We start from the raw sequence: 23,546 nt of genomic DNA, 5'->3' as shown, positions 1-23,546 counted from the left end.
AAATGAGGGCAGGCATTTTGTCTAAACAAAATATGATATACCCGAATATATTTGCATAAGCAAACAAGGCAAACCAAATGAAAAGCAAACAAGTGGGAAATGATGAAAATGTCGATTGCAAACATATTTCGGCGCATTTTTGTGACTTCTTGATGAACCGGTTGGCTGTTGTTGAAAATGTTACGCTTTCTATGTTTTTTACACACTAATGACTGACTCCAAAGGGTTTTATGGTATCTTCTTTTAATGCTATTTACTTTCTTTTTTATTTTTGCTTTGAGTGTGTCGTAGAATTTAATGGGTTACGAGTTTTGTTTCGGCAAGCTGTGTGACTTTGCGCTTAATTAAATTAATTAAACCGCCAGCTGATGTGGGTGTTCGTTTGTACGATAGCTACTGTCAGTACGGCTGTTCTTTTCATGACGCGCTTGATACTTTAATGCTGTATATTATGTTGTTTTTCATGAACATTTTTATTTTACTTTTTTTAAATTTATAATATACACATATGTATTTATGTAAGTTTTCTGCTGCTTAACCGTTAAATCCCGAAATTTGCCACGTAAGCAAACACAATGGCAGACTAACCGCTAGCCGCGAGTCGTGTCGCGTCAACAGCAACAACACCAGCTGCAAGGTGTGCTGCTCAGCCAAAATCCGCACAAAATCAGCATAAAATCAACCGCAATATGAAATGTCAACACGACAACCGACAGCGGTGACAGTAGCAATCAGTCGACCAACAGTTAAACAACCAGCAGCGTGCAACAACAGCAACAAAAAAACGACAGCCAGCAGCCAACTGTCAGCAATCGAGCGCCAACAGGCAACAGTCCCTGGTGCTGAGAGTGAAAGCATAGGTAAATGGGAGCGAAAAAGTCGCTTGTTTGCTTTGAATTTAATTCTGCGCCGTAAAATCCGATTTAATGAAAAATACGATGTTTGGTAAGCTCCATGGCTTAGTACGGCTGAAATGATAAAAATGTGCGATACCTATGCGCGATATACGCGATATACGCGATATGTATTGATTTCGAAAGCCACGAAATTCACGAATTGAAAGAAGACATCACGAATTTGCTGCAAATAGTAGAAGTGCACTGACAAGATTTGAGTCTCGATGTCTTATCAAAAATGTATACAAGTTTTAAGTTTAAGGCGCACCACGATTTTTTAGAATTAAAAACAAACAATACGGAAGAAAAGAAATTTATCTCAGAGTAATCCTTCAAACAAATTTGAGAAATGTAGTTTTGAGAAATATCGGGATTAAACGGTAACTCCGTTTGCTTCGAAGCTATAATACCCTTTACAATTACAAAAGATTTCTTATAAGAACTCGATTTGGATCGTTCAGTTTGTATGCCAGCTATATGCTATAGTGATACGATAACTGAGCAGCTTCTTGGAGAGAAAAGGTCGTGTACAAAAGTTTCTATCGTTATCTCAAAAACTGATGAACTAGTTAGTGTATATACAGGCGGACAGACGAACATGCTAAAATCGATTCAGCTCGTCATGCTGATCACTTATGATTATATTTTATAGAGTCTCCAACGTTTTCTTCTGGGTGTTACAAACTTCGTGGCAAACTTAATACACCCTATTCAGGTTTTAAAGATAAACTGATGGAGTTGATTAAACTGAAAGGCTACAGTTTAGAAGTCTGTAACTCAAAAACTCGTTGAGATAACGGTTTAAAAGTTGATTAGATTATTTTTAAATGTATAAACTATAGACTATTAAATAAAAATGTGCCTTAAAGGGAAGTCAATTCGGATTTGAATGCGGAAAGTTGAGATTATTCAAGCTAATTTTATTATTGAAAGCAATAGAGGTTACCAAAGGTTTAATCTATGTACACTGCCGCTAACATAATGCGAAACCCGTACTTTGGGCTTTCACTTCACGAGCAGGCAATCTATTACTTGGAGGAAGGGAGGGATTCCTGCTCTGCAGACTGCAAATTACAGCCCCAAAATCGAACTTTAATGATCAACTGCCCCGAAGCTGTTTATTACAGCATTTAATCTAGCATTCTCTGAGAGAAATGGCGCATTTTGAAGCCGCAAAAAGAGCCTCTCTTCTCTGCATTTTTCTATGACAAACTCGAATATATAGCGAACTGCGCCAGTATGATTAATTTTCATCAAATTATTAAAATATTTAATTTAAGATTGAAGGAGAAGGGCACAAATTTAGTAGAGCCTACATATATAGCCAAAATACGAAGTGATAGTAAACTTTTCGTTGCTATTGCCTATGTATCCGCAAGTTTTGGCAATCTATTACGCCTTTAATTTAATTTAAGCCGCAGAAGCTGTTAGCTGGCATAGCTGCTTAATTAAATTCAATGCCAATAAAATAACAATTCATTGCAACGCTTTGCTAACTCTAAACTAAATAGGCGCACAAATGGGCTACATCAAATCAGGCCAATAACAAATATAATACAACAACAACAATAAGCTATAAGCTATAAACACGAAAAGTCTTAAAGAGCGCAGATTAGTGAACGTTGCATGATTGGGGCTGGAGAAAAACTTGCGGTTGGGGAGATAAACTATGGCCTCTATTGTACACTGATGACGATGGACAATCGAATACAACAATAATGGCGGCAATAACACGACAGACCAAACGATTATTGTACGAGGGGAAAGTGTGGATTATCAGTCGGTGGAGTGGCGTAGAATGAGCGGTAACAGGAAGGGATCGCAAATAGCTTTACACAAATGACCGCAGCAACAAAAATGTTGATAGCAACAAAATAACAACAACAACATTGACTATAGCTCAACAGCAACACAAACTACTGTAACTGTTCAAGTACCTTACTACACACATACAAGTTCAAAGTAGTTGCATGTTCGTAAGAGAAGTGGAAGAACGGCCGAAAATCTACAACTAGGGCCAACAGCAGATAATTACTGGTGTGAGTTGGTGTGCATGCGTCTATAAGTGAGTGAGTGAGTGAACGTCCGAATGGCTAAATGAAAGCAAAGTTGTATGTAAGTTGCGGCCGCAAATGAGAACCACAGCACGCACATATTAAACCCTTTAAGCATACATACTTATAATATACATATATAGGCAGTACATCAAAAAAGTCAAATGATAATAAAGCTGGACAACATGATGATGTTTAAATTAATAATGATTGTTTGGTTGATTGAAACTTGTTTGAACGACAAATGAACGAGTTGCCAGTCACCAAAATGTTGACGTGCTGAGCATTTATGTTGCTGTTACTTCAGAACTCGTTGTTGTGTAGAAGAAAACCAGTTTTCCTTAACTATTATCGCATACAACGCTGTACGTGCTCGCCTTAATTGGAAGATGGCGCTGTTGACGCTGGCGGTGGCGGCGATGACGTTGCGGACTATACAATGATGACGACCGACCACAAATGGTGATTATCGTCGAGATGACGAAGTCAATTGACAGTGGTGTAAATTGGGTGAAACCATGCGCATAATGAAGAAGAGTAAATACAAGAAAGGGAAAATAGTCAAAACGTAGGGATAGAGAGAGGTTCGGACGCGACGAAAGTTGCAACTTAGTTTGTAAAATTAATTAGGTGCGTGTTTATTCTCTTTTTCTAAAGACAGCAGTGCTGTGACTGACTTTCAAAACAGGCTAAGACCACGTAGAAAACATATCTGCAACCATATTGTAAAACTTTGGAAAAGATGTGAGAAACGCCGAACGAAATACAATGAAAAGTTCTTTCGATTCGAGATCCATAATAATTATATAGTGGACAACGGAAGGAAGATCTCTCCCGCATCCAATGGAAAGACCCAGTGCATAGAGACCTGTACGCATTTGGCTTGTACAACTGGCTTGATCATGCTAAAAATAAAGAGAACCTGGCGAAGTTTGGTGTTCTCGATTCAGACCGATCTACGGTTGTAGCGCCAAAAAGAAGAACAAGATCGGAATCGTGCATCTATTGCATGCCTCTTGTATTGCGTAATAGCACTTGAGTCGTCAAGGCTCGGTATCGAGGTAAACGAAAAATTTTTTTCCGGTTTCCGTTCGTAACGGTAAATGACACTGGAGCTTCTGGTGGTACATGTGGTACATGTGTCAACAGTTAATGGCTACAGATTGGAAGCAGATCTGTGGAGAAACACATGACTTTCAATATTTCAGTGAATTCCGACAAAAAGTTGTGGGAATGCCACCCTGCTAATTGCCTATTTTGATTAATCATTCCAGCACACTGTAAAGAGCGTTCCCTGCAACTATGGCAAAAAGCAGAAGCAAGCTGCTTCTCTTTGTTTTGTAATTGTTGTTGTAATTGTATAAATTTTTTTTGCTATTTTTTTTGTGTCTTTGTTCCCTTGTATGTGCATTTGTTATTGTTATTCATATGAGTGTTTTTGTTTTTATTGCAATTGAGTGTAAGTGGAAACAATTGTTACAAGAATCCACGAGCGCAGAGAGTTACCGAAAAGGACTGCACAACAACAAACAAATAACAAATAATGTACGATAACCCAAAACAAAAGGGAGTGCTGGGAACAACTGAAGAGCGATTCCGGGCACAACAAGCACTCACATGCATAATGGATAAATGGCTGGGCAACGCTGCAGCACATGTGTGAGTGGTGAGCGGCGTGTGTGAAGGGGGGTTGAGAGCCAATGAATTAAATTGAAAGCAAAAACCAATGTAAAACGCAATCACAACCAACATCATATAATTGAGCAATGGCGCAAATGGTTTTAAAAAACTAGTAGGGACATTGGTAGTCATATGAACAACCCAACAACAGCAAACTGATTGCACAAGCTGAAAAGTAAAATAAAGTAAATGGGGATTCCGTTGTGTGCTATCCAAAAATAAAAACGCAAAGCATGAACGTAGGCGAAAACAGCGTCAGGCCAATGCTGAGTGGAAAAGTGGTCGAGAACAAATGTAAATAAAGCGCCAAAAACTCGGGCGGTTAAAAGCAAATACCTGTAAGGGTGTGTTTGTGCGTTGATGTGTGGCGGCACGGCTGGTTTGCTAAATAAAAGGCGTCCCAATACGTATATACAAATATGTGTGGAAGGAAAAAGGCAACAAGAAAAAAATTAACTACAGCTGCATTGAAGCTGTAATGCCCTACACTAATACAAAAGAATCCATAGAAGAACTTTATTTTGATTGTTGAGTTTGTATGACAGCTATATGCGATCGGCGATCGGATCTGAAAAAAATGCTCAGAGAATGTACCGTTGATTTGGTCAATCCTTGTAAAATTTCATGAAGATATCTCATGAAATAATAAAGTTTCTATGCAAGAACCCGATTTTGTGCGGTTAGTTTGTATGGCAACTATATGTTATAGTGGTTCGATCTGAATAATATTTTGGGAGATTATAGCACGATCTAGGATAATAATCAGTACCAAATTTCGTGAAGATAACTTGTCAAATAAAAAGGTTTACTATACAAGGACCAGATTTTGATTGCTCACTTTGTATGGCAGCTATACGCTATAGTGATCCGATTTGAACTATTTCTTTGAGAATTGCACCATTGTCTTAGGTAATAATTCGGTTAAAATTTGATGAAGATATCTCGTCAAATAAAAAAGTTTCCATACAAGAATTTTATTTTGGTCGATCAATGTGTATGTCAGCTATATGCAGTGATCCGATATCAACGGTTCCAACAAATAAGCAGTTTCCTGAGAAGAAAAGAACGTGTGCAAAATTTCAGATCAATATTTCAAATAATTATTCGTATATATGTACAGACAGACAGGAATAATAACATCGACTCGGTTCGACACGCTGATCATTTCTTTATGTTTGGTATTTATAGTGTCTCCGACGTTGTTAAGGGTATAAAAAGTAAAAGGTTGCCAGCGTATATAAAGGTATCCATTGCATATGCACATGCATACTTCCGTGCGTACACCAGACAAGCGCTTCAGGGGATTCCCCCAGGAGCGGGATCAGCAGAGAGAGAGAGAAGTAGAGCGCGTATGCAAGTTAAAGCACAGGAACACAATTTGTGGCCAACGAATTCGTTGTGCTTGTAGTTGCGACGTGCTTACATGGCAGGCACAAATGTGGCACGACACTGGTTAACGGTACTTTTATAATGCTCTTGCACTGCTGCGGTTGTAAATCATCAAAAAATCAACCCAAATTGCGAGTGAAAGGTAACCGACGAAACTTGAATCTTTGTTTCGAGTGCTAGGGAAAACAACAATTACAATAACATATTTACTGTGTACACATGTTTGTCCATAAGCCCTCGTATATGCTTACTCTTGTATATAATGTGGGCGAGCGCTTACTTGGTTGACCAACTCGCCCCACCACTGTGCGAATAAGCAAACGACTAGCAGTGAAATCAAAAATGCAAAGAAATAAAAAGAAAACACTTCAAAAAAAGAATCGTTAAAATTAAAAAACGCCGCCAGCTAAGCTCTGGCGCAGCGGATCAACGCAAAACAGACAGCCCGCAATTAGGATATGGCAGGACAGTTGTTACTCAGCGCACCCACACCGACTTTTGACTTCGGGGTCGCTGCTAGCGCAATAAGGGATGCCTAACGTGTGGTAAGTAAAGCGAAAACAAAGGATTTTTCACGCACATTTTTTGGAAAGTTTCGAATTACAATGTGCTTGAGTGGCAGCAGCAGACGTAAAGGCAAAAAACTCAACGCTGGTGTTGGGGACGGAAGTGGCAGTGAAAAATTTATATGCAAGTGCGCCCTGGTACGCAAGTAACGGAAAGTAACGGTACACATTCGTGGCGGTGGATGACATTTGAACATTTAAAGCAACGTGCTGCAGTGCCAGCCTGTGCGGCGAGACGACACTGGTGAAGCTCATACAACCACAGTGTCGATTTGTTGTCTTTCATTTGCTGCCTTTAATGCAACAACAATAAAAGTGCACACGTATAAATTTACTTTTTGGCCAAAAATTCAATTTAATTTCCAGCAAAGTCAGAAATTTACTCTTGCCTCAAAGCGTTTGGTTACAACTTTACCGTTATAGTTGGCTGGCTTGCTGCCTGCCTGCCGCTGCCTTTGCTGGCTTAATATACCACATTGTAGTTTTTTTGTTGCATTTGTAAGTTGTTGTTTTATACTTTTCGCAGAAGGAAATTAAATTATTTGAAGATGGCGTACGGTTGTGCGTAGGCACACCGGAATTGCGGAAATTAAGCAAAGCAGGGGAAATAAAATTGAATTAACGTCAAAATGTGACTGTAAATGTAAGATTCGTGTTTAACGGCATGTTGCAGATGTGCCCAATTTTGTGTGTGTCAATAAAGAATGTTGGTGTTCAGGAGATGCATACTTGTGCTCCTACCTGAAAGCGAAAAATAAAATGAAAGAAAGCAAAGAAATTGTAACAGATGTTCGTTGAAAGCAGTTTTTGAGGTGTTATTATGTGAAATTAAAGAAGCGAACTGGCTATGAGAGTGATAAATAAATGAGGTTTGCACCACGACCAAAGGTCTATTGTGCCCAGTAGTGAGATATATGTATATACCCAGAAGGAAACATCGGAGACCTCTACAGTGTATATACATATATGATATAAACAATATAAATATTTTGTATACTCTTTTATGCTATAGGAAATTCAACTATGAAAGATATTTTAGTTTCAGTGCAGCCAAAGTTAATGTTTTCTACTGGTTACAATGAGAATATGATGAAAAAATTAGTTAGCTCAGTAAAGAATTTTTAAGTCTCAATGTTTTTGCTTTAAAGTATACTTAAAGGTCCTAAAAACATTATTCAATAATTATATAACTAATAATATAATGACTCATGAAACTCTTTTTTCTTGATACAATCTTTACTAGCAAGTCTTACGGAGATAACTTTACTGTTTTTATTTACTTTCAGATAGCACAAGTTTCCAGAATCACACCTGTAGACTTCATCTTAAAAACAACGATTCTGAAAATTTACCCAGTTGCCGCCATTTTGTATACAAAAATATCTGTATATAGTTTTTTTCAGCAAGTTTTAGCTCGTAAAACTCTTTCTTCTTGATACGTTCTTTACTAGCAAGTCTTATGGAGATTAGAATACTCTTAGATAGCACAAGCTTCCAAAATACAATCGTCTTGAAAACAGTGATTCTGAAAATTGGCCCATTTTGTATAAAAATTTCAATATTTATTTTCTTTTACGCTCGAATACATATTTATAAAGTCTAAAAGAGAGAAACTCGACTAGTTTTTCTTATTCCCAGAAAAAGTTGTCAAAGTTTTAAATGTTTAGATGGTTGTAAACTGGCTTTAAGTGCTAATTATAACATATTTTTCTGCTTTACCGACCTTTCCATGAATTTATGGCCTTTGGAAAAATTAGATGTGATCTATAGTTATGCTATATGGATGCAGCGAAGGCTTAATTTTCCATTTTTATGTAAATAATCAAATTTACTCTTGTAATAAATGATGCAGAAAGTTAGTTGACTAGGAGTTATGCGAGGAGCCAAAGCACTGCAATTTCTGTGTTAAGATATGAGCAAAAAATATATCAAACTTGTCTTGTGATCAACAAAATAAACTTATATGTGTGTATAATAAAAAGTTTTTCGATATTAACCACACAAATTAACACTTTTCTAATGCATACAGCATATTTACATAGATATTATACCACAACAACAAATTAATAAGAAATAATAGTTTGGGCGTTAGCTGTTGACCGCAAGTGGACTTACCCATTTTGAACGTTCTCTTGTCTTCTGTGCGTGCTGTCGGAAAATTTATTCAGTGTATTTCAGTATATTTCAATATTTATGCCTATATGTATTGCTGCTTTGCGAGAGCTCCAATATTTTCAGTATTAAGATTTGAATACACCAACACATGCGGATTTAAGTCGGCTACCACAACACTTTTTTTATTTCTTTCGCGCACACAAGTCCACGGTTTGGTGTGAGTATAAACAAACGTACATATGCATGTGTGTGAAACGCGTTAACACAAACACAAGCGCACAATATGAGAATTAGGCACTGTACGCTGGTATTTAAGCTCGCGCAAAGGTGTTAAAGCCACGAAAACTTCAATAAGCGCAGAGCGTCAGCAACGGTGCTACGACAAAAAGGTAAAACACACACGGACAGTATTCGTATGTGTATGCACGTACATATGTATGTATATTGGCGTGCTATGACAGGTTAGCTCAAACGCAAATCAAGCGAGAGCACGCCGTGTGCGCGCTATTCCACGCTTAGAGCAAAGTTAATTTGCTCAGTTCAGCTGACTGTTGTGCAGCGAATTGGTCAGAATGTAATGGGGTTTACTTAAGGCGCCCGTTGTTTTTGGGCTGAGCGGCGTTTAGGTGTGTGTAGGGCTGCTGTGGGTATGGTGTACACTCTGCAGCCGCGCGCTGCCACGCGATGTGGATTTAAGTGTATGGCTTATAGATTGCTTTGTACGTGTAAGCGCGACGCGCTGGACGCGGTGAAGGCAAACGTGTTTATCGCCCAAATTCAACTCATTACTGGCGTTGTGGGTGCCGTTTTCGTTTCTTGTTGTTGTTATTTGTTATTTAAATCGTTGTTTCGCTGTGCTATATAGTATTTGTTTTTTATTTTTCACTTTATGGAAATATTGTCTTAATTTCTTTTGTAAATTCACTGTTATGGAATATTTTATTAAATATACGCTTTACGCTACGGCTACGGTTATTTGCACTACTTATTATTATTTCTTGCGTTTTTATTTGCACACCTTAAACACACTTTTATTTGTTGTTGTGTTAATTCAGCAGCTTTTCACACGCACGCATATAAGAAAATGGCAGGCAGAGTTGGTGCATTGGTATGAAAACACTTGTTTGCTATGTTCCCTTTTGTTGTTTGTTTTCGCTTTTACGCGTTAGCTTGGCAACGGGCTTGTAAATATTTATGTTTTGCATTTACTCCATAATCCAATGGAATGCAACGCTATGAATTGCTTTGCATTTACAATATTCTTATTTCTGCAGTATTTGTGCATATGTTTGTATGTGGCAATATTAAAATTTTTTTTATGCAATAAAGAGTCATTAGCTTAGCGCTCACTTACGATCTCTCTTTGGGTTTTTTATATTTCTCAACTTTTATTATTTTATTGAAATTCACACTTAACGTTAAGTTTCACTATTTCACTAGTAATTTTTGTGTTTAATACACATATTCACCTTATTTCCAAACGGTGTCATTAACTCATTGCACATCTGTCATTAGAGCTAATTTGCAAATGTTGCACAAACACACGAACACGGGTCTTATATTTACAACTTCGACCTTCTGTAACAGCGCCAACTAACCACCATTTATTCAATAATGCTTTGTGCTTTTCATAAGAACAATTTTATTTTACAACTTTCAACCACCGCACTACTGAACACACCATTAATTACTTGAACGCGGCAAAACGTTTAACGAGCGTCCTCCATCATCTTAAACTGTCACAACGTTAACTTCCTCTCTCGAATGTCGAAAAGTCACTGACTTTACTGGCATAGAATGTCAATTGCCGCTTCAAACAACTACCACCATCAACAAGCGTTGCACACAGACTGTCGCAAGCGCTGGCAACACAAAACTCAATAGCAGCAACCAACAGGCAAAATAACTGGCCAGCAGCAGCAAGTTGCGTTTTGCTGAAGCAGCAGCAATGGTAGTTACTATGTAACGAAATCACTTTACATTCACTTGATATGAAATACTCGAAAAAACCGGTTTCATTGCGCACTTGCAACACGAACATGTTTGATAACAGTTGGTTTTTAGACAACGACTGTTAGAAGAAAAAAAAACAAAAAAAAAGAAAAACCTGAAGTAATTTATAAAATTCTCGGTCACGATTTTACCACAAAAGTGTCAAATCGCTGTGCTCACTTCAATTTTTAATAATTCTTTTACACACTTTCTTCGTAAGCAGTCAAATGCAACCAGAGAGCATACAAAGAAGAATACACTACAGTAAAATAAAAACAGCTAAAAATGGCTGAGAGGTAGGTGGTTGATGTTTTTTTTCCACAGAAAAAAAATTTGAAAATATTACAAATAGATTGGTATAAATATATGGAATACTTAATGTATTTTTGATTTTCTGAATGGCATCTACTTGAATTCTGATAACACTTACATATTTCGTGATTTCCTTTTGTTTTGCAGCTGCACCAAATTATATAAATACAGTAGCGCTTAAACTTCTGCACACTTTGTTTGAGTGCTGGCAATAATGAGGAGATTCAATGGAGATTTATGCTAAACATTGTCTGCAAAATGTGAAAAATAATAACTTATATTAATAATTGTAAATTATATTAGTTTTTTAAATTTAATATTAATTTCTTACCTTTATAAAATATTACAGCACAAATAATTGTAAAGAAAAGCATATCCGGCTAAAGGTTAGGCCTTGGTTTCAAAACTGCGGTACATATAGTATCAGCATACCTGCCATACCTTTATAAAGGAGGAAGAAAAACAGCTTTTATTAACTATTAAAAAGAACGTACAATAACTGGCCATTTCTGAATAAATATACCATAAAATATTTATTTTAATATTTTTAAGCACTTACCGCATTTTATTTTACATCGTTTCGCATTTTCTACACTTCCCTACTCTGAACTTTTTTCCCTACTTCTAACACTTTATTTACATTCACACAATACAATTAACATTGGCATAACATTTTATGTACAGCCACTAGCAGAGCTCTGCTTGCGCACACGCTCAGCGCTCAGCTTTTGCACTCACTATCGCACATTATTTTACTTCATTTCGCATTTTCTGCAATAAATTGATACACTTCCCTCTACTCTTAACTATTTTCTCTTCTTTAAGCACTTTATTTACATTAATATAACATAACATTTTATGCACAACCACTGACAGAGCTCTGCTTGCGCCGACGCTCAGCGCTCAGCCTTTGCACTCACTAATTTTCACTTTCACTTTTACTACACAAATAACAACGCCCGACTACTTTTTTACGTTAAAACGATTAAATTGACACACTTCAACCTAATTCTACTAAAATCTTCTTAATTGCAGCTTTAATTTCTAAACTAAATTCACTTTTTACGAGAGCTGCTGCATCTGCCACTTACACGAACGTGATATAAGGAAATGTATGTTTGAAATGGCGGCGGAAATTAAGAACGACCAATGATATTGTAGCTTCTAAATTGAAGTGGCCTCTGTAGACTCTGTGGGAGATCGCGTGCAACTAAAAACTACGGGGTTCACAATATTTTTGAAGTTCAGATATATTGCAGAGATATGTTTATTCAAATTATAACCAGAACTTTGATTCTTATAAAAGGACTGCCTTTTTAATTAGTTTGTCCTAAGCACATTGTTTTTAACCGAATTTATGATATTCTTCTGTTTAATGGCTACAAACATTAGTGGATAGCATGATCATGAACGTGACCAACAGATGTCGCACAAATCACCCTTTCAAATTAATTTCAACAATGTATAGATGTTATTATATTTGTTTATTAAGAGCCATTACCTTTATTAAATTTAAATAACAAGGCAAGCGTATGAAAACCACTTGAAATTATATTTGCTTTATATATGTATTCATATTTTTAGACTTTACTTCTAAAACTTATGCTACCCTGTGCTAGCTACTGAAGTGCTTTAGTGGCATCAGATGTCGCTTCCTTTTTGACAGCTCGAATATCATTGGTCGTTGTTAATTTCCGCCGCCATTTCAAACTTACATTTCCTAGATTCTCATTTGCGTCTGTGGAATTTGCTGCAGCTCGGTGAAAAGTGTAATTATTTTAATTATAGCTGCAATTTATAGTAATTTAAGTAAAATTTAGAAATTAGTTAGTTAGGATAGTTAGGGATTTTAATCGTTTAACAGTGAAAATTGTGATCGGGCCTTATTAATTGGGTATTATATGTACTATAGTGATTTGTGGCAGCAGGAGCAAGCGGCGGACTGCCAGAAGGTGTATATAAAATGTGTTTAGATAAACACTGTGTGTGTATGTAGAGGCACGAATATTGGGAGCAGAGTGCGCTTTAGAGCATTAAGTAAGGTAAGTCCTGTTAAAGTAGATGTCGTTGGTATTCTTAAGTGCGAATATTATCAGTTGCCTCCTCCCATTTCCGCCGGCATTGCTTATAGTTCCTTTTAGCTAAGCGTCCGATTACATGGATTAGCAGCATTAGCAGAGTACGCGGCATATTCCCTCATAATTGTAGCTAAGAGCCCTGGAATATTTTTAAAGCTATGCAGTCGCATTACTGCTGTTCCATTGAATGTTGATTAACATTTCTGCTAGACTATTGTGCTTAGGCAGAGAACATCAAACACAGTGTTTTGTTTCTCTGGTTTTACTATATATGTACATATATATGTATGTTTACTCACAATATCGCTTACTGCAGATAGGCCGTTCTGTAAATCACAACAATTACAAAAACATATACTTAATAAATCTAAGCTGAATTTGTACCAGCTTAATGACTTGCAGCGCTTTAAAAACTCGTATAGGAATGCGGTTAATAAACACATTACACACAAACAAACATAAAATATTATATTTGAAAATGATAAATACTTCTTTATTTATATCCATAAGTGTTGTTAAGTATTTATGAATAAGCAATACATTGTATGTTAATATTTAAATTAATATTCATTTGATATTTTGTATGTATGTATAAGAGGTGTTCATACAATTAAAAACGAAAGGTACTGTAAAATTTTTTAATTTTACTATTTTCTGCTTTTTCACATATTTTCAATAAGTTCAGCTCAAAAACTCTAATTACGTAATATTATATAAATAAAAACAAAAACAAAATATGAACGTGCACAAGTATGCAGCATATTAAAATTACAAATCTGTCAAAGCAGATAAGATAAGGAAAACGAGCACATACATACATACTACATACGCAATAAAAAGCTAATAAAAACGGAATGGATTGCAGCTATTTGACAATATATGTATATAATACAGCAAACTTATTTGATATTGCCTTCTCATTATTTTTTTCTTTAAATTTTCCATTTGCATAACCCAGCCTACATATTACATAGTATTTTGTAGTTTCAAGCGCTTATCTGCCACTCCAGTAGCAAACTCGTCCATTTTCGAAAGCCAAATTTATGCGTGGATATGGCAAGACTTTTCCAATCTTTAATTGCTCGATGTTCGGCTCCTCCTCAAAATACATACACTGTTTAACGAATTTCAAGAAGGTCTCATTCATTTGCTCCGCTCTACCCGGCAGCACCTGCAGATTATCATCTAGATGCAGTTTGCGTACAATTTGCTCACAGATACGTGTATTGCAATCGACATCGAAGAGTGGCACACCAAAATTCACATCCAATATAGTCCATGCCTCTGAGGTTGTCTCTTCGCTTGAATTATCAATACTTTCCAAGAGCGCTCCTTTATTGCTGTTTAATGCCGTATCGATGATAGGTATTTCCACCGAACTCTGAGATACCAATTCGTTTTTGGTCTGCGTTGCCGCTGAATCGGCATCACATTTGGCTAACTCTGATGCCAATAATTCGTTGCAGTCGACCGAAGTGTAGACATTGGATGGTGAACCATTTTGTGGACTAATCGCAAAATAATTCTCATCTGGACTCTTAAGTTGGCTGCCGCTGAGCGGTGAAGCATTTAGACGCGCAAAACTGGTCACTTCAGAGCCATCTGCTGGTGATAGTAGATCCTGTGGCTGTGTTACTGTTGATACGGTTATTGGTGCAGTTGTACTAGCAAGGGCATTTGACACTGTTGGAGCTGTTGCAATACTCTTTGGCACATTCACTGACTTAGTTTTGCTTTTGGGGTGTTTAAGATGTACGTGCAAATCAAATGACTCGCAGCCAATATCTGGTACGCCCGTATTAAGAAATGTAATAAATCCACAATTGTGTTCTAGATCTAAATATTTCGTTAGTTGTTGTACAGCTTTATGATTGATCCATTCTAATTGGCGTGGATCTTCTGCATTGAAGGGGAAGGCTTCATAGCGCAATTCACCAGGTTGTCGTATGCCATAACCTTGCACAAGAATGCAGCCATTTTTCAACTGATCGTTTAGATTGCGAAAATTCTCAGAGTTCAAAACATATGAGTCGGAATGTAGTATATTTACAAGCAACTTTCCGTAACCAAGAAATATACGTGGAAGTGTTTTAAGTACAGTGCCTCGAGATAGGAAAAGACTTGGAGGACCATAGCCTAAAGGTAACGGTAAATAATAGTAAAAAAAGTAGTATGTCTATGGACTAATTAAATTAAATTACTATCTCAAATTGAAAGTACCTGTTATATGATTATAAAATAGCTTTGTCCACATATGAGAGCTATCAGAACCTCTGTAGTATTGCCCAAAAAATGGAATGCTGAAGATATGTGAGAGTGTAGCAGTTAACGGAGTGGCAGATATGACAAATTTATATTTCTTTTCGAGTACACGATCGCGTGTTTTCTGATCCAAGCACTCCAAACATTCAAGACGTAATAAATCTAGACCACCTGGCACTAAATGTCGCAACGAGCATATGGTCGATCTCAAAATTACTGCATGCGCAAAATACCTAGAAACATCACCTTCACCTTCGGCATCTAAGAGCGAAACTTTTTCTAGCTCTGCTAAAAATGAGTCGATACTTTCCTCACATAGTTTGCCCACCTCAAACATAGTGACGGCATGATTTTTTAAACCCGGCGATAGATTGCCCATCATTAAAAATGCCGTTAGTGTGGAATCGAAGAGAAATCCAACACGTTTACCTGTTTTCTCTGACACACTCGGTAAATTGCCTTCACCTTTAGGTGTTGTTGGCAACTCTTTGATACTTAATTTTGTGGTACTCTCACTTAAATCATCCAATTCAGAGCTGAGTTCTTGCTCCTCGGAATGGTTGTGTACGTCACTATCAGTTTGCATTGCTTGTGGGGATGGTGAGGGCATATTAGCAAAACTGAAATCACTCGTATTCCCATCCGATGAAAGGTAGCCAATGGAGCTGTTGTCCTTATCTTGTGGCTTTACTAAAACTGGGCTATATTGTGCAGCTTCAGCGCGTTCTGCCGTTGCCTCCGATGTAATGAAGTTGTTATAATTGAGTGGAGTTATTTGTGGTGGTTCACGTGATGTGGATTGTTCCAATTGGTATTGTTCCCAACTGGCATGATACTTTACATCAATACTGGGACTATCACCGACTGGTTCTTTGCGACGTGAGAAACCTAAACGGCAGAGTAGAGACACGGCTTGCTTGACTGAATCCAAATCGACTTGCAACATTTGTGCCAATTCCGAAATAGTCATATATTCATCCGCGCTAACGAAAATTTTATAGAGTAAGTTCTCAAAGTGATCGCCACTAGTACGATTCATTACAAAATTACGTAGCGGTGGTATACTGATGCGATCCTCTCCTGATATGGGTATATCTAAATAGATGAGACCTTTTCGATATAAACTGTGCACAACGGCGTAGTCGCATTTTCCTGCGGTTTGTGAGCCAAAATCGATGAGATCATCAATAAGACTACGTTCTGCTGTAGTTACAAATCGTATGTCCGCTTCCAATACATAGCCTACCTCGATGCGCCACCATGGTTCAATGCATACACGTATGGGAAATCGGGGCAAAAAATCCAATGGATTCGGCTTGGTACTAAAGAGAAGTGCACGTGTTGTATGTGTTTTCAAATCGCTTATCAGTGATAAATACTCATTTCGTCCAATGCCCAAAATACGCAGGCAATCTGCAGCTGTGAAATTTGGTAGCGTATCATATGACTTATCATTTCGTAGCAATTGACTCACTAAATCAAGATAATAGTTAAATGGCGTAACGCGCAGTCCTTTCGTTATAATGTCAGCTAAATGATATGGAAAAAGTAACAGTCCATTGATGCTCTTTTGCACCAGCAATTCGTAGTAACGTTGCTCATGTCGGAAAACTTTTGATACGAGATTACCACGAAAACGTAACTGATTCTTTAGACTATAATTGAAAACATACTTTTCATAGTCGAGCTGATTGTTATGGAGAACTTGCTTCAAATGAATCGGTACGGATGCCCATGGAATGTTTTGACGTACGCAATTACCGATATCTTCAGAGACCTTCTCCGACATCATTTCTCACTTAGCTATATTGTTTTTTTATCTTTAAAAGTTGAGCAGCTAAGCAGCTCTAATTTATTTACATTTTATTTATCACAAAACAATATATTTTTGGCACAAAAAGGAAAATAATAATTTTGCTTTTATTTACTTTTTAAAATGTGGCAAAAAACGAATCAGGATATTGAAAGATGTTAAGTTTTCTCTGCACAGCTGACGTTTATCAATACATTTGTTTGTGTTCGTTTTCGTAGGTTTTCTATTTTGACAACTAAAATAACAGTTTGGGTAGTATTAAAAAAACAAAAGCAGCAGGGTTGATGAGACACGGTAGTAAATAAAATCGAAACACATAGCGATTTGTTTGGTTTTTAATTATAATAATTATAGTAATATTTTCGAACCTTTTACGAAAATGTGTGAAAAAAATCCTAATCATATTCGATACAAATAATTTATAATGTTCATCTGAAATCGAAGATGTCATATGCAACCCTGTTTGAATGATTTTAAGAATTTTTTTGGCAGTTGTGGTAGCAACAAGGAGACAATTTCTTAAACATTTTTCTTCCACAGCTTTCTTTACAATATTTGCATAAAAAGAACGTTTAAATCAATATAAATAAACTAAAGCATATAAAATTTATTTATTAACGAAAATAATATTCAATATATTGTGAACGACAATTCCATAAGCTAATAAATTTGTGAAAAATTTCGCGAGAGTTGGCGAAGACGACAGGAACAATCGATTTTTTTTTGTTGACAGTTCCTTTTAGTAGGAACAGTGTAGCAGGTAACAGCCTGTGAGAATTCAGGCGAAATAATAACTCACCGAATATCCTTTTAAACAAAGCTACATTTTAAAGCAAAGTTAAGAAGACCGGCTAAAGAGCCTATAAACTGCACCATATATTTTCTTTGTTTAACTAAAGGATATATACTCAAAATTATTAAACTGAAATAAAAAAACTTTTTTGGAACGATTCAAGCACTGGGTGTATAACGCCACTTGATGAACGCTGAGAAAGAGAAGCAACAAGCCATTGGCGACGATACTTCAAGGTATATTAACAAAATTGTATACGAATTTTTATAAGAATATGTATTAGAATATCGCTTTTTACTCGTTTATAGCATCCATGAAGATTCGCCAACTGCAAGCCATATCGTCTCTAATAGTTCAACAAGCAACAATCAACAAGAACACGAGCAACAACAACCTCAGCAAACGATACAACACACCCGCACCACCAATCCAGATATGAAAAGATCTGCTGTCAAAGAACTTATTGAACGCTATTTTTATCAGCTACAGCGGGGATGTGGGAATCCAAAATGTTCAAATCAAAACTGTGCTTCTAGTGGACAGGTTGCGCCAATGAATCCAAATGAAATTGCAGCACGAGCCATTCAACTTTTTTCACAAGACGCAAAACTATGCGATTTCTACAGTCAACCACCGAAGGTGCCGCGCACTCAAAATGACTCACCGTCGAGGTAATTGAATGCTCTGAAGATATCCTTTTCTTTCTTTTGTTATTGCCTAAACATATTTTTCTTTGCATTCATTGTTTTAGTTCACAATCAGCAAGCTCTGCGGCTACTACACCCAGCATTCAAGACTCAGAAATGCTTTCGCCTAACGATAGTAGCACTAGCAGCACAAGTAGCACTGCAAGCACAAGTAGTAGCAGCGGTAACAGCACCATTACCTCTGGTAGTGCCAGTGTGCGCAGTCATACTAGCCAACAAAGCAATATAAGTAATATCGCTGGGTCTAGTCTTAATAGTACTGGTGGCGATGGAGGCGGAGGCGATGCAGATGTGGCCGGTGCTTCGTCATCTGGACCTACCTTAGCTGCACAGAGTTGTGGTAATTCTAATAGAATTAATGAAAATAATTCAACTGCGGCTGACGCTGAAATGTGTCAACTAGAAATTCTCTGTAATGCAGCTGAAGCTGCTGAAATGGCTATTGATGATAACGATATTTTGAAAACACAAACTTCGAATACATCCACTGAAGGAGATATGGATGTTAGTGCGCCAGCGGGGCGTACAATTTCTGGACCACCTACACCAACATTCGCACCTGTTCCATACCTCAATGAGGCACTGATCGACGAATTATTGGATGAAGGCAAAAAGTTTAACACATTCGATAGACTTTTACACGCCATAAACGAAGTTTACCCACATATTGATCGGCTCAGTAAGAGTTTTCGTCGGCCAACTCTTTGTGTACTGCCTACTCAGCTAACGTCTAGTGCGACAGCTACAAAACTACAAGAATTACTTGGTAAATCACCGACTGATCTAAAGAAAGAGGACTTACGTACACTCGAAGGTGAAACTGATAAAGATGAGGATAGTACATGTGTTTCGGCCGAAGAAGATGCCACGAACAGTGAACAACAAGTACCACAAGTGTCTATCGACTGCGATGATGTGCCAATGGAAGAAGATGTCGCATCTGATGGGTTTTCAACATCATCAGCAGCAGCTGCTGCCAACGCTGCGGGTGACAACGAGACAGGCATACAGTCAAACAGCAATGAAACACTGGTAGACTTGGAGAGTTTGCGACGAGTGAAAAAGAAATTGTTTGCTTTGAATAATACGAGCATTGGGGAGGCGTTAAATAGCAACATAATATTGCTGGCGGAAAGTATACGTTATGGACGTGAAACTGATTGGGAAAAAGTGCTCCATTGTCTGGTTATTTGCTTTGATATGGCGACAAATAGTAAGTGTTATTTCTTATTGCTTTAAAGTAGTGATTTGTTAGAAATTTGCTTCCCGTAGTATATTGCTCTTAACTTTAATTTGCACGCAAAAATTTCAATTATTTTATTCTGCAGCTTCTAATAGTTTCGCTGATTTGGAATATTTGGAGCGTTCGTTGCCTAAGCTTTGTCATGCTACACGTATATTACCGGTTGCCGCTCAGGCGCGTTTAGGTCGCATATGGGCGGCGCATTGCAAAGATCAAATGCAATCGCTGGTACAGTGTTGTCAACAATTGATTACCTTACAGGTAATACTTGACGAAGATACAGTACAGGAAAATACTGATGTGATTGCGGTAACGCGTGTGCTCAAGGTAAAACATAATATAATATAAAATCTTTCTGCAAAATAAATTAATTTCTATAAAATGCAGATTGCTTTCTATGCCAATATCTTAGCCGGCGAGCTGGATACCAGCTCAATTAATGCTCATAGTCAAGCGGCTACCGCCGCCGACGCTGACACGTCTTCAAATGCAGATACCAACAACGATGATGATGATATCTTCTTCTATACTCAAGTACCTAAACCGCATTATCCGAAGTTTGCGGAAGACGAGTTAGAGAAAGAATTGGGTATATCGAGTATGGACTGTCGTGTGCCGTTGGTGCCATTTGAAGAGTTCTATAATGAACCACTAAGCGATGCCATACAAATGGATCGCGATTATTTATCATATAGAAATATGATTTTATCACTGAATCCCAGCGGCGACGGTATGCAATTTTGTTTTTTGATATTTTTATGTTAAAACTTTATTATGTATAATTCCATTTTACAGATTTACACTTTTCCTTTATGTTGTATTCATTTATCCTAACACCTGCGACAAAAGTCATTGCGCTTTACTACGATAGCCGCATACGTATGTATAGTGAACGCAATTCATCACTCTATTCCTTATTGAACTCATTTTCTGATGGCAATGAGGTTGGCGCACGACCTGACTTGAAATTGAAAGTACGACGTGATAATATTATAGACGATGCTCTCATCGGGGTAAGAACACGTGATGCTTGTCTTAAATGAAAAAAAAAAAATGAAAAATCAAATTTTAAATAATTCTTCCTTACTTTTAGCTTGAGCTTGTGGCTATGAGCAATCCGAAAGACTTAAAAAAACAGCTAGTAGTTGAGTTTGTGGGTGAACAGGGCATTGATGAAGGTGGCGTTTCCAAAGAATTTTTCCAGTTGATTGTTGAAGAGATTTTCAATCCAGACTATGGCATGTTTGTGCATCAGGAGGATACCAATACTGTGTGGTAAGGACATACTATTTTCGATGATAGCACGGTATCGACTTTGGGCAATGGAATCGATGACATGTATTCGAAAGCAAACGGCTATCTCTTCGACCTTTCTCACTTTTTCTCTGAAAGGAGATTGACTCCACAGCGACCATATGCACGAACTGGGCGAAGGAGTACAGACTATATCTTATCTTCATCGACTGTAATGATGATGTTAAAATTCCGACTGTCAATAACCCTAACGCACTGACCGCCATTCAGAGTGAGCCATTAACACTTTCACCCGCACCCTCTCAGTTAACGGTGTACTTGAAGTCAAACCAGCACACTTGAGTGAACCTTGTGCAACTTCGTTCTGGATACTGTAGCAGGTTAAACTCTTAGTTATCCAGAACGGATCCGACATACCAAATATATGTCCTGCGTGCAATGATGACTCCACGCATGACTGTAACTACTTCTTTGCATGCCCAACGAACTTCACTCTTCTAAGACCTCTCGCCCAATAGTCCGATCCCGTCGAACAGCACGTTTCCTGTGCCTACCGTTAGATGGCTTCAATGACAACCAACCCTAACCTCACTACCCAAGCGGGAATTAGATAACTGCCACAACAACAACAACCACATAATATTTTTTTCAATTAAAAATGAAATTTTTTACAAAAATAATTTTTCTGTTTCAGGTTTAATTCAGCACCATTTGAGAATGAGGCTCAGTTCACGCTAATTGGCATTATATTAGGTTTAGCAATTTATAATAACATCATACTGGCTGTGAATTTTCCCATGGTCGTCTATCGTAAATTAATGGGCGGCGTTGGTACATTTTACGATTTGAAATATTGGAATCCAACATTGTACAGAAGTCTGAAATCGTTACTCGACTATCAGGAGGCCGATATGGAAGAAGTTTTTATGCAAACATTTAAAATTAGCTATAACGACGTATTTGGGGAAGTTGTCGAACATGAGTTGAAACCCGGCGGTGGTGACATAGTGGTTGGTCAACAGAATAAACAGGAGTTCGTTGATATGTACAGCGATTATTTGCTCAACAAGAGCATTGAACGACAGTTTAGGGCTTTCAAGAAAGGTTTCGAAATGGTAACAGATGAGTCGCCATTAAAATTGCTGTTTCGACCAGAGGAAATTGAGTTACTCGTGTGCGGTAGTAGGGTAAGTAAAATGTTATGTTATTGTTGTATTATCCAATTATAATATACTTTTCAATTCAAATAGAAATTCGACTTTGTTGAACTGGAAAAATCCACTGAATACGAGGGTGGTTACACAAAGGACTCGCAAGTAATCAAAGACTTTTGGAGTGTTGTACACTCTATGCCGGAAGAGTCTAAGCGCAAATTACTCGAATTCACAACTGGCTCAGATCGTGTGCCTGTTGGCGGTCTAAGTCGCCTGAAATTACTAATAACACGGCACGGTCCCGACAGCGATCGCCTGCCCACCTCGCACACATGCTTTAATGTATTGCTGCTGCCAGAATATAGCAATCGTGAAAAGTTGGAGGAACGTCTACTAAAGGCGATTAACTATTCAAAAGGTTTTGGCATGTTATAAATTGCTGCTTTCAAATAACTATATTCCCGTGAGTATTGAACGACACCAAATGGAGATGCTACAGCGAAATGGGAGCGTGAATATACGTCAAATGAGAAATACAGGCGCAACGAATGCTGTTTTAACTAATTCTCTTTTAATATTCTCGTTTCTTATTTTTTGTTTATTTCTTTTTGAAGGATATGTTTTACAAATAATTGATTTTTCGGTCTCTACGACAGCTATTGAAGACTTGTCTTTATTTCAAGTATATATATTTTATGTTCGTTTACAACAATACATATATACATACATGCATACATATAAATGTAAAAGACATTTCTTTAAATGAAGCGAGCAGTGAATTATTAATTTACAAAATCTTGAAGCTTCCTTACATATGTGCGCTGGTAGAAAAAAGCGCTAATAATTTAATTTTTACTCTTTCAAAAAAAAAAAACATATATTTTACTTGCAAGTTAAATAATATATAAACTTAAAGAATTCAATTTATTTTTTCATAATTTTCTCAATGTAACATTGAGTTCATCTAATAAGAAACATAAATAATTTTATATACATAATAATAATAATTTTAATAAAAAAAACATGAGTGCCACCCAAAACAATTCACTCACTACGATACGTTTCGTAACAACAAGAACAACATACATTTATTTTCGTTTGTATATGTATATATAAAAAAAGTTATTTTTAAATCGACAGCTTTTGAATTTTATTTAAAATTTCTTTTCTAGAAAACTGAAAAATTGATATGCAAATATAAATAAATGCTAATATATGCGTATACAACAGTAGATGTG

At 37.1% G+C, this 23,546-nt stretch overlaps 3 protein-coding genes across 3 annotated transcripts in view; 1 reads left to right on the top strand and 2 right to left on the bottom strand.

Annotated features, from left to right (window-relative positions):
* Positions 1–10,533, bottom strand: part of LOC120778275 (neuronal membrane glycoprotein M6-a) — a 64,502-nt gene extending 53,969 nt beyond the window's left edge. Inside the window, exon 1 of the mRNA XM_040110059.1 lies at positions 8,701–10,533. Within this exon, the coding sequence (XP_039965993.1) occupies positions 8,701–8,704 (4 nt within the window). The 5' untranslated portion in view covers positions 8,705–10,533. The remainder of the gene's footprint in view (positions 1–8,700) is intronic.
* Positions 10,534–13,607: 3,074 nt separating this feature from the next.
* On the bottom strand, positions 13,608–17,297 carry LOC120777562 (protein FAM91A1). Its single transcript, XM_040108958.1, has 2 exons — positions 15,303–17,297; positions 13,608–15,218 (listed from the first exon to the last, which is right to left on the bottom strand). Exons 1-2 carry the CDS (start codon positions 17,134–17,136, stop codon positions 14,077–14,079), a joined length of 2,976 nt encoding a protein of 991 aa, XP_039964892.1. The 5' UTR covers positions 17,137–17,297; the 3' UTR covers positions 13,608–14,076.
* A 434-nt stretch (positions 17,298–17,731) lies between these two features.
* On the top strand, positions 17,732–23,391 carry LOC120777259 (ubiquitin-protein ligase E3A). Its single transcript, XM_040108458.1, has 9 exons — positions 17,732–18,186; positions 18,259–18,621; positions 18,702–19,870; positions 19,986–20,227; positions 20,288–20,630; positions 20,696–20,913; positions 20,994–21,175; positions 21,849–22,341; positions 22,405–23,391. The coding sequence occupies exons 1-9, from the start codon at positions 18,137–18,139 to the stop codon at positions 22,741–22,743; spliced, it is 3,399 nt and encodes a 1,132-aa protein (XP_039964392.1). The 5' UTR covers positions 17,732–18,136; the 3' UTR covers positions 22,744–23,391.
* Positions 23,392–23,546: the final 155 nt, after the last annotated feature.

Source organism: Bactrocera tryoni, chromosome 5, assembly GCF_016617805.1.
Source record: "Bactrocera tryoni isolate S06 chromosome 5, CSIRO_BtryS06_freeze2, whole genome shotgun sequence".
NCBI lineage: Eukaryota > Metazoa > Arthropoda > Insecta > Diptera > Tephritidae > Bactrocera > Bactrocera tryoni.
Note: the sequence above shows the minus strand (reverse complement) of the source record. Positions and strands in the feature narration are given on the sequence as shown.

What these genes read in the sequence shown, in the direction of transcription:
- LOC120777562 (XM_040108958.1), bottom strand. Translation starts at nt 17,136, where the DNA reads ATGATGTCGGAGAAGGTCTCTGAAGATATCGGTAATTGCGTACGTCAA. An exon ending in ATTTTATAATCATATAACAG is followed by an intron (nt 15,219 to 15,302) that starts GTACTTTCAATT and finishes CGTTACCTTTAG; the next exon opens with GCTATGGTCCTCCAAGTCTT.
- LOC120777259 (XM_040108458.1), top strand. Translation starts at nt 18,137, where the DNA reads ATGAACGCTGAGAAAGAGAAGCAACAAGCCATTGGCGACGATACTTCA. An exon ending in ACTGAATCCCAGCGGCGACG is followed by an intron (nt 20,631 to 20,695) that starts GTATGCAATTTT and finishes TCCATTTTACAG; the next exon opens with ATTTACACTTTTCCTTTATG. An exon ending in TACTCGTGTGCGGTAGTAGG is followed by an intron (nt 22,342 to 22,404) that starts GTAAGTAAAATG and finishes CAATTCAAATAG; the next exon opens with AAATTCGACTTTGTTGAACT.